This window comes from Helianthus annuus, chromosome 14 (assembly GCF_002127325.2).
Source record: "Helianthus annuus cultivar XRQ/B chromosome 14, HanXRQr2.0-SUNRISE, whole genome shotgun sequence".
NCBI classification, from domain to species: Eukaryota; Viridiplantae; Streptophyta; class Magnoliopsida; order Asterales; family Asteraceae; genus Helianthus; species Helianthus annuus.
The window spans coordinates 119,662,803-119,679,989 of record NC_035446.2 but is presented as its reverse complement, the minus strand read 5'-3'; the positions used below and the strand labels follow the sequence as shown (position 1 = coordinate 119,679,989).

At 37.8% G+C, this 17,187-nt stretch overlaps 1 protein-coding gene across 1 annotated transcript; it reads left to right on the top strand.

The window, feature by feature from the left end:
- The first annotated feature begins 941 nt into the window (after window positions 1-941).
- On the top strand, window positions 942-11,083 carry LOC110909185. The gene is made up of 2 exons (XM_022154207.2): window positions 942-1,142; window positions 10,132-11,083. Exons 1-2 carry the CDS (start codon window positions 1,016-1,018, stop codon window positions 10,872-10,874), a joined length of 870 nt encoding a protein of 289 aa, XP_022009899.1. The 5' UTR covers window positions 942-1,015; the 3' UTR covers window positions 10,875-11,083.
- The last annotated feature ends 6,104 nt before the right edge of the window (window positions 11,084-17,187 follow it).

Below are 17,187 nucleotides of genomic sequence, written 5' to 3'. Positions count from 1 at the left end.
AGAGAAATGGGGAAAGTTGGGGATTATATACCAAGGGGTCACGAGTTGGGCTAGGGATTTCGGCCCAAATGGTTTCGGCTCAAAGGCCCACTCGAGACCGAGTGGCCCACTCGCAACCGAGTGGTTGCGAGTCATGGTCTCGGGTCGTAGTCTCGGCTCTTATATATTTATATATAATACACATACACAACACATATCATGTACTAAAGTCACGTTTTCATTTAATAATAATCATATATGCACAAAATATTACAAGGTGTTCGTTCGGAAAAAAACCTCGAGTGTCACAACTGCGATCTAGAGAAATACATAACACGTTGAAGGCGGATTTGGTTGAGCATGCTTGGGCGATTCGCCCAATTCGATTAAACAATGATCACGACGAAGATTCCGAGGAAGAAGTGGTTGAGGAATTCGAAGACGGGAACTTTGAAGACGTAGGTTTAGATGCTGGAGAAAACGAAGAGGAAGAAGGAGAGAACGAAGATGACACCGAAGAATAAATTTATTTTTTAGGTGTAATTTATTTTTTAGGTGTAATTTTTTTTTAGTGTAACTTTTTTTTTTTAATTTTAATGTAGTGTTTTTTATTTAATGAAATGTTTTTTATTTTATAAAACTTATAAATTATTTAAAAAATTGAAAATTAAATTAATTGAGTAATGATTACACAGGGGCTTTATGACTACGGTCTCAAATTGCATAAAGCCCCATAAAGCCCCTTGCTGACGTGGCATGCCACATGGCGCATAACGCCCCTTTGAGGGCTTTATGACTACACATGCCCTAAGAGAGGAGGCTCCCCTCTTAGGGGAGGGCCCGTTCACCCTTATTAATTATGAAAAGTTAGCAAGAAATCATTATTTAACACCAAAAGCACCTCCACCACCTGTTGACTCAAGTCAACTCTCCCTTTACTTTAAAACGTCTCCTTCAATTCCCTTCAGATGCCCACACTCTTGTCTCTTTCCTCTCACTCTCACTAGTCCTCCCCATATTCTTCCACACCAGCATCATGCCTACGCTCCGGGAAGGAATGGAAGAAATGAAGCAAATCTTGTCCAACAAAATCGATAAATCACAACTTAAACCAGGCGATCACATCTATTCATGGCGTACAGCTTGGCTCTACGCTCATCACGGTATTTTCTTTCTCTTTATATATTTCATCTCAATTACGATTGTCATTTCTTTGCTTATGGTTTTTTTTTTTTCATCTCAATAATTAATGATTATCATTTATTTGCTTATGGTTACTTTTGATCCAGATTTGTTTAGAGGAACTCATTTGCTTGAATAGTTGTGTCTTTGTGGCTTTTTTTTTAATATAACTTTGCAACTCCCAAAATGTAGATTTTGTAATCTTTTTTTTATGGTGAAAAATCAAGATTTTGGGTTGAGATTGTGATAACTCTTGAATGATTTATTATTGATTATTATGTCTCTATAAATACAAGAGGTTGTACAAAGTTAAACGAGAGAATTACTCACTGACAAAAATAAGAAATCTACACATAAACCCACTTAGAGCCGATGACGTTGGTCGAAGTGGAGCGAGGAACCATAGTTATCAAATGCGTTAGGCGCACTCTAGGCGCATAGGGCTCGCTTCTCGCCTAGGCGAGGCGAGAAGCACAAAAAAAGCGATGGCCTGAGAAAAAAAAACGCAATCAAATAAAAACATTAAAAAAACAAAGTTATGAACCGAAAAAAGCCAAATCCTCAAATTCCAAAATTGTTCAAATATCATAAACCTTAAAATAAAACCACATTATTATGAATCACCAAAATATCCCAAAACCAAAACGGTTAAGACTTGAAAACAATAAAGTTTAGACTTCCAAAAGTAAATAAAACTCAAAACCAATTGTTCTTCAACTTTAAAAATCATCGTAGTCGGAATCGTCATCCACAGCAATTGCCTTGTCTTTTCCAGCAGCAACATTCACTTGTTCTTCCTCTTGTTTTTCTTCGTAATCTTCATCAACCAATCTTCTTGAACTAGAAGGCCTTGAAGTTGAACGCCTTGAAGCAGACAGCCTTGAAGCAGATGCCCTCGAAACAGACGGCTGTGAAGCAGATGGCCGTGAAGATCTTGTAATTAACTGAAAACAGAAATTAACACACCACTGATTTGATTAACTCAGACAGAATTTAACATACATGTAATTAACTGAAAATAAAAAAGAATTTATCATACCTTTTGAAAACATCACATCTAATGGCCCCTTCACATTAGTCTTCTCCCTCTTGTTTTGATGAGCAGGTATCTCTATTAGTTCATCATCCTCCTGTTCATCAGCCAAATCACCCAACCCTCATTTGTTTTCTTGGCCTTTTGGCTCAAAACATACGCCTTCAATTCGTCTTTAACCTCCTGTGGACACCTCGTACATGACTCGACGTTTCTGTTTCCTCCAATTTGGTGTAGTTTAGCACGAAAAATTCCACCTTTTGTAATCTTGTTGCAGTAGTTGCATGAAACGGCATTTTTATCATCAGGATTCATCAGATGATTGTAGTTCCATCCAAGGTCCGTTTTCCTGCTCTTCGATGGTCCAACATCTTGAGAAGCCATAGCCTGTAGCATAGTTCCCATGGATCAACATGTAAATGAATGATGAAAGAATAAATAATTATGTGACAGAATCACATACTTGTAGTTTTATTTTGCCGGCAGAAAATAACAGAACTGTGAAGGTGAATGCTGTTGCTGCGTATAGAGTCTGTTATATACAGAATTAATATTGTATAAATAGATAATATATCTCTTAAGTATTTGAAATTCAAAATATCTTTTAAAAATATATAAAGATTTATGAGATATGATTCTTAAATAATTAAAGTTAGCTGTAAATAAAATCTAGTTTGTTATTAGAGATAGGTTTTTAAAAAAAAAAGATCGTTGCTTTTTTTATCTAGGAGACAAAAGCGCCACAAGCTCGCCTTGCTCGCCCAGGCGCACTGGGCGATCGTTTTTAACAACACTGCGAGGAACAAGGTGCCAAGTTTGGTTTGTATGTAAGGCTTTAAGTTCATCCTTCATGGCATGGACCCATTTTGAATATTTCAAAGCGGTTTTAATTCCTTTGGGTACATGAGTAGAGAGAAGAGAATGAAAGGAAGATTGAGACAAGTTGGCAAAATGTTTGGGTTTGTGAATGCCATGTTTGGGTTTATGAATGCCATGTTTGGAATGATTGGTCATAGGATGATTATTTGTGTTTGGAATCGGGTCGACAATAGGTGAAGGAGGATGTGGCGGGTGTGAAGATTGGGCCGATGAGAATTGTTGGGCCGAAGAGGATGAATCAGGTTGGGCTGAAGTGGGTTCGGCTTGAGTTGAGGTAACTGGATTGTGGGTTTGGGCCGATTGGAGGATAGGAAGGGAGCTAATGGTGGGAGAATTTTGTGGACTTTGTGGTGGGCTTAAAGGAGAACTTGGTGGACTTGACGTTGGGCTGGGGGGTGGGTAAGGAAGGATGGGATCAGAACAGTGAGTAGTGGGTGTAGTTGTGGATGGAGTTTGTGAAGTATGAGGCAAGGTGGGAATTTTATGTGTTAGGAGTGGGTAGAGAATCTTCAAAATTGGTGAAAGAAAGTTGGGAAGTGTCGGAGGATGCGGAAGGAGATTGAAAGGGAAACACATCTTCGTCAAACTTAGCATGTCTAGTGGTGTAATTTCGACCCGTTGAAGGGTCTAGACATCTAAAACCTTTGTATTTCGGACTTTAACCAATAAAAATGCAAGGAGCACTTCGTGGTAATAGTTGGTGTTTGGTATAGTCTCATAGATATGGATATACAAGATATCAAAAAATGCGAAGATTGGAATAGGAAGGAGGTTGTTTAAAAAGAATTTCAAAGGGTGATTTGTTTTCAAGAAGTTTTGTTGGGAGTCGGTTTATGATGTATGTAGCGGAAGTGAAAGCATCAAACCACAACTTTGGTGGAGCATGAGCATTAAACATCATTGCTAACCGGTTTTGGTAATATGATAGTGTTTTTGTTCGGCCGTTCATTTTGTTCCGGTGTGTGAGGGCAAGATAATCGATGATGTATGGTGCTCTTGAAAACAATTTTGAACACGATGGTTTGTAAATTCGGTTCCACCGTCACTTTGGAAAACTTTGACACTTTTGGAAAAAGTTTAAGACGATGGTGAGAATATTATAAAAATCGGATTTAGCCTTTGGAGGATAAAACCATGTAAACCGAGAATAATCGTCTACAAATATTGCATAATACAAATAGCCATCGGTTGAGGCAATAGGTGCTGGTCCCCAAACATCACAATGAATTAAGTCTAAAACTTGTTGCGGACGTTTGTTATTTTCAAGAAAAGGAAAATGTTTAGCTTTTGATAGTTCAAAAGAATTACATAAACCCGGTTTGGGCAAGATGGATGTAACAAAGAGATGACCAAGTTTATTTAGTATAGTGATAGTATCAAAAGAAACATGTCCTACGCGACTATGCCATTTATTGAACGAAGCACGAAATGTGAAGCGGAAAGAGCGGCAACAAGAGACTTGTGACTTCAAGTAAGAACATAGAAACCATTTTCGCAAATGCCTCTAGCAAGAACTTCCCCCGTTTTTCGGTCCTGAATATGACAATAATTGTTAGAGATAAAACTTCTATGGGAGAATCATTTGTGAGTCTACTAATTGATAGTAGATTCTTTGTGAGATTTGGAATAACAATAACATTTTTTAAAGATATGGAGTTAGTTAGAGATGTGTTCCTGATGTGAGTAACGGGCAATGTTTGACCATTACCAAAGGTAACACGCATGTTACCGTGTGTGGTTTTGAATTATTTAAACCGTGAGTATTGTTAAGCATATGTGTGGTTGCACTTGAGTCGGCCGTCCAATCCGGAGTTTTGGATGCAATGTTACATTGAGTATGGAAGGCGTGGGCTAGATTTGCATCTAGCGTGACGGCTTTTTCAGCATAAGAGGGTGTAAAAAGCGGCTTCAGTGGGTTGCGTACCATGAAGTTTTTAAAGAAAAATTTCTTGATTTTCCGCATTTGCAAGAAGGTTGCGAAAGGAAGGTGCAGGATGTATGGTTTGTTGAGAGGTAGAAAAATTTTCAAAAGAAGTGCCTAAACCACAAAGAAACCAGTGGCGTTTATCCTCATCACTAACCGGGTGACCAATAGACGCAAGTTGATCGGAGAGGGCCTTAAACTTTTTACCGTATTCGGTTACGGATCCGATTCCTTTCTGGAGGATACAAAGAGAGTCCTTAAGATTATGAATACGCTCAATAGAGCAATGACTGTAAGCATTTGCTAATGCTTTCCAAACGGACAACGAAGTGGTGTGACCGATGGTTTCGGCCATAGCCTCTTCGGTGAGGGTGGAATTGATAAGGAGAAGGACTTTTTGGTATGTGGATTTCCATTCGGTGAAAGTCGGGTTGGTGGTGGTTTCGTTGTTGGTGATAATGGTTTCGGATGGGCTCATGGGCATGAGGAAGAGCCATCAATGTGGCTGATTAGTTTTAGGTAGTTAATAACTGGGGTAATTTGTTTTTCCCATGTAAGATAATTGGTAGAATTGAGTTTGATGTTGATGAGATGAGTAACAGAATGGAGGGGTATGGTAGAGAGGTCAGATGAGGAGGCCATGTGTGCGATGGAAGAAGGCAGAAGACAGGAATGGCGACTAAGGAAAAAAGGAGAAGAAGAAGGGTAGGGATCTCAGGCTGATACCATGAGATTGTGATAACTCTTGAATGATTTGTTATTGATTATTATGTCCCTATTAATACAAGAGGTTGTACAAAGTTAAAGGAGAGAATTACTCCTTGACAAAAATAAGAAATCTACACGTAAATGAACAATTGAATAATAATACGTCCAGGAATATTTTGAGGCAATAATTATGGATTGCCTAATATGGGTAATTACAAGTGAGGAACTTCATAAGGCTATTGGGTGAGTCCTCAAAGGATGATCCACCACGTAGGAGTCCACGTAAGCGGGTGTGGGGATGAGCCTAAAGGGATGGACCTAGGTGTGGGGATGGCCTCAATATGTATATATATATATATATATATATATTGAGAAGAATCTTCTTAAAAGAAGAAAAAATGAATTAATCTAAACCCTATATTTTTTTGATCAATGGTTGTGAATCAAGATATCATTTTTGTCCACTTTTAATTAATGCTTAAATTACTAAGGGTAGTATAAACATTTTGATGTAGAATATTAATAAATATTTTTAAGAGTTACTCAAGTCTTATTAATGCAACCATAAATTACTCTTTTACCACCATTATTGGCTCCTACACAAATTTTATTAGAAGTGACAAAATTATTTAAAAATTTTGTGTCCTACACATATTTTATTATGAGTCGTAAAATTATTTAAAAGTGTTTGAGTCCTACACATTCTGTATCCTACACCAAAATATTGTTTTAATGGTGTAGGCAACATTGAAAATGTAAGATCATGTGCAAGATTGTTTTTATTGTGTAAGGTGCACAACTATTTTAGAAGATAGATTCATTAAATGATTAGAGTTCATTAATTTGAATAACAAAAATAAATAATAGACTCAATAAATGATTTGTTCAAATTACCTTTGTATCCTTTATTCTTTTTATTCTTAGTTTTTAATTCTTCTCATTTGAACTCTCCACTATATATATATATATTTGTGTGTGTGTGGTATAAAGAAGAAAGGGGAGTGTCGCAGGCGGCAGGAGGCCGACGTTGGCGACGTGCCGACCCGGAGGGGGGTGGTGTGGACAGAGCTCGCCGGCCCGGGGACCTATGTTGTCAAAAGCGCAAAAAGCGCGCGCCTGGGCGCAGCGAGGCGCACCTATAGCGCCTGGTGGTAGGCTAGGCGCAAAAATGGGTTTTTTTTTTTAAAAAAACGTTGCTGAGGCGCAAAAAGGCGCGCGCCTAGGCGCAAAAACGGGGCTGAGGCGCAGTGGTTACCCAGGAAAACTGAAAAAAAGGAAAAAATGAAACCGAGTGCGTGCAAAAACTGCCTCACGTGGGCCCGGGTTTTCGGAGCTGCATTCGTGCGGGCACGCACAAGTTCAACCAAATTCCAGCTCAGAAACTCACTTAAGTCCTAAACTTTTGCTACTAACTCATATAAGTCCTAAACTTTTGCTACTAACTATTAGCTACATGATCTTAAATGGCATATATAATAGTTTTTTTTAATTTATATGTGGAATCTTATTTATTTTCAAAGCATAACATATTTTTTATATTTTTTTTTTCCTCTATGTGCGCTTTTCTTAAAAAAAAACCACGCTTTTTTTGCGCCTTGCGCCTAGGCTCCGGGCGAGGCCGATGCGCCTCGCCTGCGTCTTGCGTCTTTGACAACATAGCCGGGGACAAGCCCCACACCCCGTAGTCTAATATTGTATGATGGTAGTTCCATGAACTTGTCACTTTAGGTAAACATGTTTCAGATCTTGAAATCTTGAAATGGTGTCCTTTTTTTTTCCTTCTCTGTTTCATAATCAGTGGCTTGATTGACCGATGATACGATCCGAGTTGCCGTCAATTGTGTGAAGCAACCCACGTTTAATATTTGTTCTTTGCATGTTTGTTCCCATGTTCTTCTGCATGTTCTCCCACGTAGTTATCTAGTTGATCTAGAATGGTCTTAAGTTTACATTTTAGTATGCATGTTTAGTAGTAACCAACAACCCATGTTTCTTTTAGTGTTGCTTGCATGATTGTATTTATGGGTAAAGTTCTTGTACAAATAATCTTAACATACTAAACATACAAATTGAAGGAAAACTCAAAATGACAAGGTGACATTTTTGTAATTATCAATAACTATCAAAGTTACTCTACAAATATACCTAAAAAAACCTAACCCCTCCTCCCCCCACCCCCAACCCCCCCCCCCACCCAAGCTAAAGTGCTAAAAACTAAACCCCCAAAAAACCTAAAAAAATAAAAAAAAACACACAAATTATTTTATTTTATTTTTTAACATTTTTTATTAAAAAAAATCGCTACTTTTAGTAGCAGCAAAAAAAAAACACAATTTTTTTTAACATTTTTTATTAAAAAATCGCTACATTTCGTTGGCAAATATATATATATATATATATATATATATATATATATAAAATGTTAAATTTTTTTTGTGTTTTTTAGGTATTTTTGGTTGAGTTCATATTTGTATAGTAACTTTGATAGTTGGTGGTAATTACAAAAATGCCACCTTGTCTTTTTGAGTTTTCCTTCAATTTGTATGTTTAGTATGTTAAGATTATTTGTATTTGATATTTTGCCTTGTATTTATACCCCTTTGTTTAGTAAATGAAAGGAGAAGAAAAATTACAAAAACTCCTCTTTCATCTCTAAATTTCTTGGAGCTTAACCCCCTCTAAGGGTTATCTATCTTTGGAGTTTGATCCACTCTACGGATCTCTATCAACCGACTTCTTTATATTATTAGAATAACTATCTGGGGTTTCTTAGAAAGTGTTAGAAGTTGTGTTTAAAAAGCATGAGGCGCTTCAATCACATAAAATATATTGTGGGTTTTGTATTACTTGTGCTATGTTGCGATATATATGTTAGTGTTCTGGTATAAATGATATATTGTAAGTCCCGAAACGGATCTTTCAATGATATCAAATAAACCTATTGGTTGTGCGGAATCCAATCAATAAGCGATTCAAAAACACAAACGAATAAGAACACGGAAATCATTTTAAACACTTGCACATGATTCAGTTACTTTAAAAAGCAAAACCATCTAGTAGAAGAACTCTCACAAAATCGCAGCCTCTTCCTCTTTCTCTCTCTCTCTCTCTCAAATTTCTCTATTGGAAGTGCTAACCTAGTTATGACTAAAACAAAGCATTATATACTAACTAGGTTTGAGACCGGCCCACATGGCCTATGGCCCAAATACACCCAAACCGTTAACCCATTCATGGGTTATATACACACCCACAACATCTAACCTATTGATACATAATCCTCACAATTTAGGTCCTTACATATATGTTTCTTTCTATTGTCAAAGGCACAAAGTGAGCCCAAGGCGCTTAAAAAGAGATGTTTGGACATGTTTTTGGCTTGTTTAGGGCTAGTTTAGGCTTGTACCAGGCTATTTGTGGATGTTTCCGACATTTTGCCCAGAATTTGAAGACTTTCCCAAGAATATTCAGGATCTCGTTGGAATCTTGCCCGGAGTTCGCCGGGGTGCCTGGATGGCAGCAAGGCGTTTTCCTTGTGCCTCACCTCACCTGAAAGCCTAGGCGCACGCCAGAAGGGCTTTTGACGACATAGGTTTTAACAACTAGAAGTGTTTTTCAAAAGAAGTGCCCCTCGCATACTGCGATATGTACGCCTTTGCCTCTCAGTCTCTCACCTTAGCTTCGGAGACACTATCATGTTGGAGCACCTCACACTTTTTATGGCATGAATTGCAATGCTTTCAATTCCATTGCCCAAAACACACACATTGGGGATAGTTTCAACACTCACAATACTCATCATTTTTATACTAATGAGGCATGACTTATTTCACCTCAATAGTGTAAGACTGTAAGGGTCATGTTTTAGAACATAGTTCTTATTAATCTCATTATAAGGTGAGCTAAGGATACTGTTTAGGTGGATATGTCTAATGCAGTGGACTTATTTGTCATGTATATGTTAATGAACCGATGATGGTTGACATGCACACATTGAAGAGATTAATCTTGAATTCAGGAGATAATTATTAAACGGGTTATAGATAATTCTTGGTGAATTATTTATTAGGTATTTAATATTTTAATCAGGGTTAATTGTTGGTTTGATAGATTGGTTTATCTAGTTAGTTATTTTATTAATTAAGTAGAGTTTGAGTTTGGTTAGGATTAGAATGAGTCTAGTATAAATAGATGGTTATTTCTATTATAAGTTGGTGTGCTTTCATTGATACTAATAAAAAGAGCCAAACGAGTTCGTTCAAATCGTATTTGTGTGTTCGATTAAGGGCCTGATTTGCTAGTGTGGATTATTATCGGCTAATAGGTCATAGTTTGGATTTTTATGTTAATCCATTTTGCCTAAAGTCACCTCCTAAGTTATCTTGTAACTAAATGTAATAAATATTTCGTCTTTCGTTTGCTGCAGGAATATACGTTGGCGATGATAAGGTGATCCATTTCACTCGGGGTAATGGTCAAGAAACCGGCACCGGAACAGTGTTAGACCGAATAAATCTAAGCTCAATGCCCGCAATATCCGGCAACCCGTGCTTAAAATGTGGCGACCAGTCAAATGCTGACGGTGTCATCGCTTCATGCTTGAACTGTTTTCTCTCTGGCGGTAATCTCTATCTATTCAAATATTCGGTCTCTCATGCCACTTTTCTTGCCAAAGCTCGAGGCGGAACATGCACTCTTGCTCCTTCTGATCCTCCCAATGACGTCATTCATCGCGCTCAGTATCTTCTAGAAAATGGTTTCGGTGTCTACAGCATTTTTAAGAACAACTGTGAGGATTTCGCGATCTACTGCAAGACGGGGTTGCTCGTGTACACACCCATCAGTGTGGGGAGAAGTGGGCAGGCTGCATCGGTTTTAGCAGCTACTAGTGCTGTTCTCTCATCTCCGTTACGTTACCTGACCACCGGTATTCCTGGTTTGGCGGTTGTGGGGTGTGGTATTTATTGTGTGAGTAGGTTTGTTGCTGACATTGGGTTTCGCCGTGATGTGGATAAAGTTTCGGTTGAGAGGCTCGTTGGCTGCACCCTCCAAGTTTTGGCTGAGACAGGCATGGACCCCCAAGCGTATGCCACGAACCGTGAAGAGACTCGAGCCTTGGTTGAGGAAGTCAAGGTGGCTCAAGCTCTTGTCGCAAGTCACAACCGGTAAGGAAGAATGACTTTAAAGGGAACTTATTGTTGCTGGTTAAAGATTTGAAATGCTTATATAACAATAAACATATATGTTTGTAGTTGTATTACGTTTTTTTTTAGATTGTCTATCTACTTTTTGAAACAACAATATTAAAAACATATAAATCATGTATTGAGGATGTGCATTAAATTGCGTTGCTATGAAAAACCTACAAATCATGTTTAGAGAGCCCTTGGAAGCCTCCAATTATCAATTAGGAACGATTTAAATAGTATTTTCAAAGATAAAGTCATATAACTACCTTAAAATGGTGGGAAATATGCATATAAAATATGGATAATTTTTTTTTTGAAAAGTAACCTTCATTAAAAACCAGCCAACCCAAGCCGGGCCACCAAAAACTACAGAAAAATTACATATTTACAAAAGAGCACCACTCCCCCCAATCTACCCCTTTGTGTTTTGATCTATTAGTGAACCATAAAAAGCTCAGAGCCTTGATCTTGCTAATGATACTATCTATCCTGACAGGAGAATTAGAAAACTTAGCGAGATTCCTTGCGTGCCATAAGCTCCAACAGGCGATCATAACTATGCCTTGGATAGCTTCCTTCTTTTTTTCCGAAACACTAAGGTTTTTATATAGAACAAGGAGGTCCTTTAGATCAAAGGCGAAGATATTTGGGATCTTGCACCATGAACTGATGCCGTTCCAAACAACTGCTGCAACATGACACGCAATAAAAAGGTGATCCGAGGTTTCTACTTCTGACTGACATAAAGGACACAAAGAATCTCCAACATTCACATTCCTTTTTTTAGAGCTTCAATCGTAGGGATTTTATCCATCTCCATCCTCCAAGCGTGGATGTTAACCTTGGCCAGCACCTATTTACACCAATCCATGACGAAGCAATTATCCGGAGCAACCTCCTTTTTAATAATTGTTTGACAGCCTTGACCGAGAATATACCATCCGCATCCGAAGACCACCTCCACCGATCCTCAGCCGAAGAAATCTGCACATTACTAATCTCCGAACACAACTGCTAAAGACATAACAGCCGGTCCGGCTCCGATATCTCTGATTTCCAGTTCCAGACCGTCTCTTGCTCATTGTCTCGCTTCCAGACCGTCTCTTGCTCCGATAAAATATGGATAATTGATAGCACATTATAAACCGACACTTGAACTTTTCCTTGTACTGAAGCAAACTAGCAATCAATTTTTAGACATATGGTCCTCCTCACGAGTCATTAAAAGCATGTGGAATATATAAATGTATTGCCTATTTTTCAATAGGGCCAAACTATCTATACACTTGGTGTTAGGGGTGTGCACGGTTCGGTTCGGTTTGGTTTTTGGGTAAAATCAAAACCGAAACCGAAATGTCGGTTTCGGGTTTTAAAAACCATTCGGTTTCAGTTTTTTTCGGTTTTTACGTCGGTTCGGTTCGGTTTTTCGGTTATTTCGGTTTTTGGAAAAAAATCATGTAAGATTCAAAAAATAAAAAGTATAATTTATATTATAACAATCATTTTATATGTGTACATTTAAGTTATTTTAGTTAACCTCTTTAATTAGTATTGTTTACATAAACCTAACCTTCTAATCTATTTTTTTGTTTCTTCAAATTTTTTATTAAATTTAAATTTTATATTAAATTTTGTTATATCTTATAGGTAATAATAAATCATTTCAGTTATAATGTTTTTATTATAAACACTTAACATTCAAGAATAAAATTAACATTTTCTACTAGCATTGGGTTAAACACTTAAACAATTTAAACTTAAACATAAAAATATATGGATTGTACCTTATCGGTTCGGTTCGGTTTTGTTCGGTTATTGAAAACGTTTATCCGAAAACCGAACCGAAATTTTCGGTTATTAAAAATCCGAAAACCGAACCGTCGGTTTTTGTTTCGGTTCGGTTTTTTCGGTTCGGTTATTTTGGTTTTTCGGTTACGGTTCGGTTATTTCGGTTTTCTTGCTCACCCCTACTTGGTGTGTAGATAGTCACCCCAAAAAGGTGGTTTTTGTCCTTATATGCATACCCTGCAGTGTCGAACTGTGGTCAAAACGTGGCGTTTTGGTCCGGTTAACCAGATAAAGACTGACCGGTGTCTGACGGGTCTGTTGACCGGACCAAAACGCCGAGCTTTGGCCGCGTTTTGGTCCTGCAACCAGACCGGGTGTCAGTCATTTGTCTGGTTGATAGGACCAAAATGCGGCCAAAGCTTGACGTTTTGGTCCGGTCAACAGACCCGTCAGAAACCCGTCAGTCTTTTTCTGGTTAACCGGACCAAAACGCCGTGTTTTGGCCACAGTTCGACACTACAGGATGTGCATATAAGGACAAAAAAACATCTTTTAAGGTGTGTAGATAGGCAAATGGGTGTGCCAATAGGTACACCCTTTCAATAATTGTGCATGAATTGCCTATTTCAATAATTGTGCATGAATAGTGTATGTTTTTTTAGTATTTTTTATTTTCTCTTGAGATACGATGTTTCATCGTCTCGGTATAATTTTTTTAAATTAAGTTATGAGTAATAATGTACAAGTAATTAAAGCGCAAACATACAAGTTATCAAAATTAGGGCTGTAAACGAACCGAACATTCAGCGAACAGTTCGTGAACTGTTCGGCGGGAAGTTCGTTTATGTTCGTTCGTTTAGTAAATGAACGAACACGAACAAGAAATTTCGTTCGTTTAGTTAAACGAACGAACATGAACAGAGGTTGCGTTTGTTCGTTTATGTTCGTGAACGTTCGGTAATATGTTCGTTTATGTTTATGAGCGATAACGAGTATTTATGTTTGCTTGTTAATAGTTATTTGTGTTAGTTCGTTAAAGGTTTTTATATGTTGTATTTTGTTTTATTATTTCTAGTATTTAAAATTTTAAAACCCTAGTTATCTTATATGTCTCTCACAACATCATTCATTTCACTATTTCTATTTTAGTTTGTGTTAAGGCTTAACAAACTCTTAATTTTGTGTTTATCATGTTTCTGATAATCACGCCAACTCTGTTCGGATAATTATGTTAAGTGTTTATTTATTTTTTTATAGATTCTTCGTAATGTTTGTGATGAAAATGCAGATTTTATTCTAAAATGAATATTGTGTTCATAGACGTCGTATGTGTTCATTTATGTTTATGAACATTTGTTAGAGTTCATTAGCATATGGTAAGTGTCACACCCCGATTTCCACGCGTATCACCGGTGGGCCCGGTGGGGATTACCGTGACGTAGTTGGCAACAATATAGTCAAACCACACAATTATATGAATGCACAGCGGAAGCATAAAGATAAATATAATTCAACCATTGATTGTAATATCGAATGTATCACAAATAGTCGAATGGTATCCACAGGGGGATCAAAATAATAAAAAGTATTGTTCAACAGACAAGGCATCAAAAGCTTGTGAGACTCTCTAAGATGCTAAGGAGCTATAGCCAGCCGATTACGTTTAGTACCTGCAGTTAATCTTTTTGGGAAAATACGTCAGTTTACACTGGTAAATACATTCAACCGACACTTTTGTAAAATGTTTATTAAAATTGATTTGAATGCACAAGGCACAAACTCTTTTATAACTTGGGATAATTTATAATTAAATCTTGTAAAGAATTACATGCTTGCTATGCGTTCGGTCGCCCGGGTCGTGCCGGGTTAAAGTTTAATAGACACACCACATAGCGTAAAACCGAGGTGGGTAAACCAACGGTTACACCTTTAATTAATATAGACACAATGCCGGGTGTACGCCTACACCCGGATGTCGAGGTCGTGGCCATTTCGTAAAATGATGCCAAGGATATCCGGGACATGGTCATTAAGCCCCCAAAGGCGTTAAGCCAACAAAACAAGTTTTTAAACGGGTCACATTGATAATACCCAACTACAAATGAGTTGGGGTCAATTGCCCAACCAAGCGGTATTTTAGATACCGTACCCCAAGCCCGTAATACGGAAAATAAGTTAAAAGTATTTACCTTTGCAAGTATAGTCCCTAATTGATTAAATCACAGATATCTTTTACTGGGATCCTATTCTGGAACGAAGGTTTTAAAATAACCTATTAGAATCCTAACGGGTCTTTATATTAGCCGTAGCCTAGACCAGTCAGTTTCAAAGGATAGATACGGTTTAATCGCGTGAAAGGCGAAAACCGGGGATGGAATGTGATTCTGACCCAACAAGTTTGAAGGCTTGTTTTATATGGGTTTAATATTCACACTCTGGATTTTGGGGTCAAAACAATATGGTTTGGCCCGTATCGGCTAATTTATGTAAACTAGTTACATAAGCCGAACCGTGCTCGCAAAAGGCGCAACGGGTAACCGTGAGAGTCCTACACTGTTTTCCTAAGTCAATATACTTTAAAGAGGTTGTGGTATCAGTAGGATACCTTCCATAATGCCCGTAACGAGTTTAAGTTGATATTATGCCCCGTAGGGGTATTTCGGTCTTTTTAAAGATTAAAAAAAGGCTTTTAGAGTTCTACAGGAAATCTGAGTTTCCCGAACAGTTTATAAAGTCTAAAATACTTTATTTATTATTTTAAATTAGTAGCAACTGGAATCGGGTCAAAAGACCTTGTAGAACTCAAGTTTTGGCCGAAAAGGGCATATTCGGTATTTACCGAACCGTAGCCATAACCGCAGGTTATGAGCAGGTTAAAAATAATTAAAAATCTTTAAAAACCCCAAAATATTATTTTACAACAGTGAGTAAAAGGGTTGGTGTCGAAATCTGGGTTTAGATAGGCGTTATGCTAATTGCGCTATTAAATTACTAAAGTTCCGTAATTTGCGCTATTTAGCATAACTCTTATTCTGGACCTCGGATTGACATGAAATTTTAGGGACATGTTTAGAAATTAGGAACTAAGGTTATGATTCCTTCATATGTCCGAAATTCTCGTTTTAATTTAAAAAGGGCGTTACGGTCAACTTTTAAGCAATTAACGGAAACGCGTAAAAGACTCGGACAAACAACGAACCGGTCACAGAGGGTTATACCATCATGTAACCTGGTCCTAAGAGAGTCCTAAGGCATATCTAAATCGAACTTTAACGGGTCAGAACTGAAGTCAAAGCAAAAGTCAAACTTTTGCGATATTCGGCTCCGAACCGGGTCAATATAGCAAATGGCCGGATCAAACAAGCTTAGATGTGTTAATATACTTATTATCATGTTTTATGAGTGTTCAAACAGGTTGCATACCATCTACATTACAGATTATATGTAAAATCGCAAAATAGCTTTCTGTTGACTTTTTCTAAGCATGTTTGACTCGTTATTTGAACTAGTTAGAATGGCGATCAGAGGGAACCCTTTTAGGGATTTATTACCCACATAAATACCATCTTATAACTACCTTTGATTCGGTAAATCACTGGACCATTTGTGATTAACCGTTAAGTCAACCGTTAGTTACGACGGATTGACTTTTAAGCTAAAACTAAGCAAAAACTAAACCACAAAGGGTTGAACAAACTTACAGAAGCTCTATGCACGAAATGTGAAGCTTAGAATGAAGTATTGAGCTCCAGAGATGATCAGAGATGCAAGAGAAGGTGTGAGGAGCTTTGTTGTGCAATGAGGCCTTTATATAGTGCTCCTAAGGCCTTAGATTATTGACAAACAAGTCTACCCATGCTCCTTGATCATCAACATATGTCCTGTAGTGCTAGGGAGTGATTAGGGGTCGCCCATACCTCTGGGAAACCCATACATTAATGTTCTACCGCTTTAAACAGCCAACATCCAACTTTCTGTCGCTGGGCATCGCTTACGGACCGTATGGCTTGGGCCTTGCGGTCCGTAAGCCTATGGCGGAACAACTTTTACCCTTTCACCCCCCTTACGGTCCGTAAGGCAGGACCTTTGCGGTCCGTAAGGGATGTTTTCAAAGATTTTTAAAATCTTTTGTAATGATTAACCGAATCTTTGTAATTAATTACCTGACCTTTCGGGTTTGAAGGGGTAACTTTGCGATTTGGCCCTCGGTTAATTACAATTAAGGACTCGTGCCTTTTACCCGTACTGTTAAGCCCCCGGTTAGTTTAATTATTATCCGAAAAGCCTTAACTTTCATTGTTGACGCTTTTAACCTCTCTCGTACGAATTTGATCATAACTTTCTCGTTTTAAAACGGAACTTCGCGAAATTTATATAGTACATTATAGTGAGCGTATTTTACTGTTACAAAGCCTCGGGTTCGTCAAAGGGTCACTCAGAGGTATAATTAAACATGTTGACGCAGTTAACCCCTGTAGCTTGTAATCTCTCACTTTCTTCCGCGT

Bases quoted from the DNA above. Each gene is read 5' to 3' on its own strand.
- LOC110909185 (XM_022154207.2), top strand. From the start codon at position 1,016: ATGCCTACGCTCCGGGAAGGAATGGAAGAAATGAAGCAAATCTTGTCC. The intron at 1,143-10,131 runs GTATTTTCTTTC...CGTTTGCTGCAG, and splicing joins TTGGCTCTACGCTCATCACG to GAATATACGTTGGCGATGAT.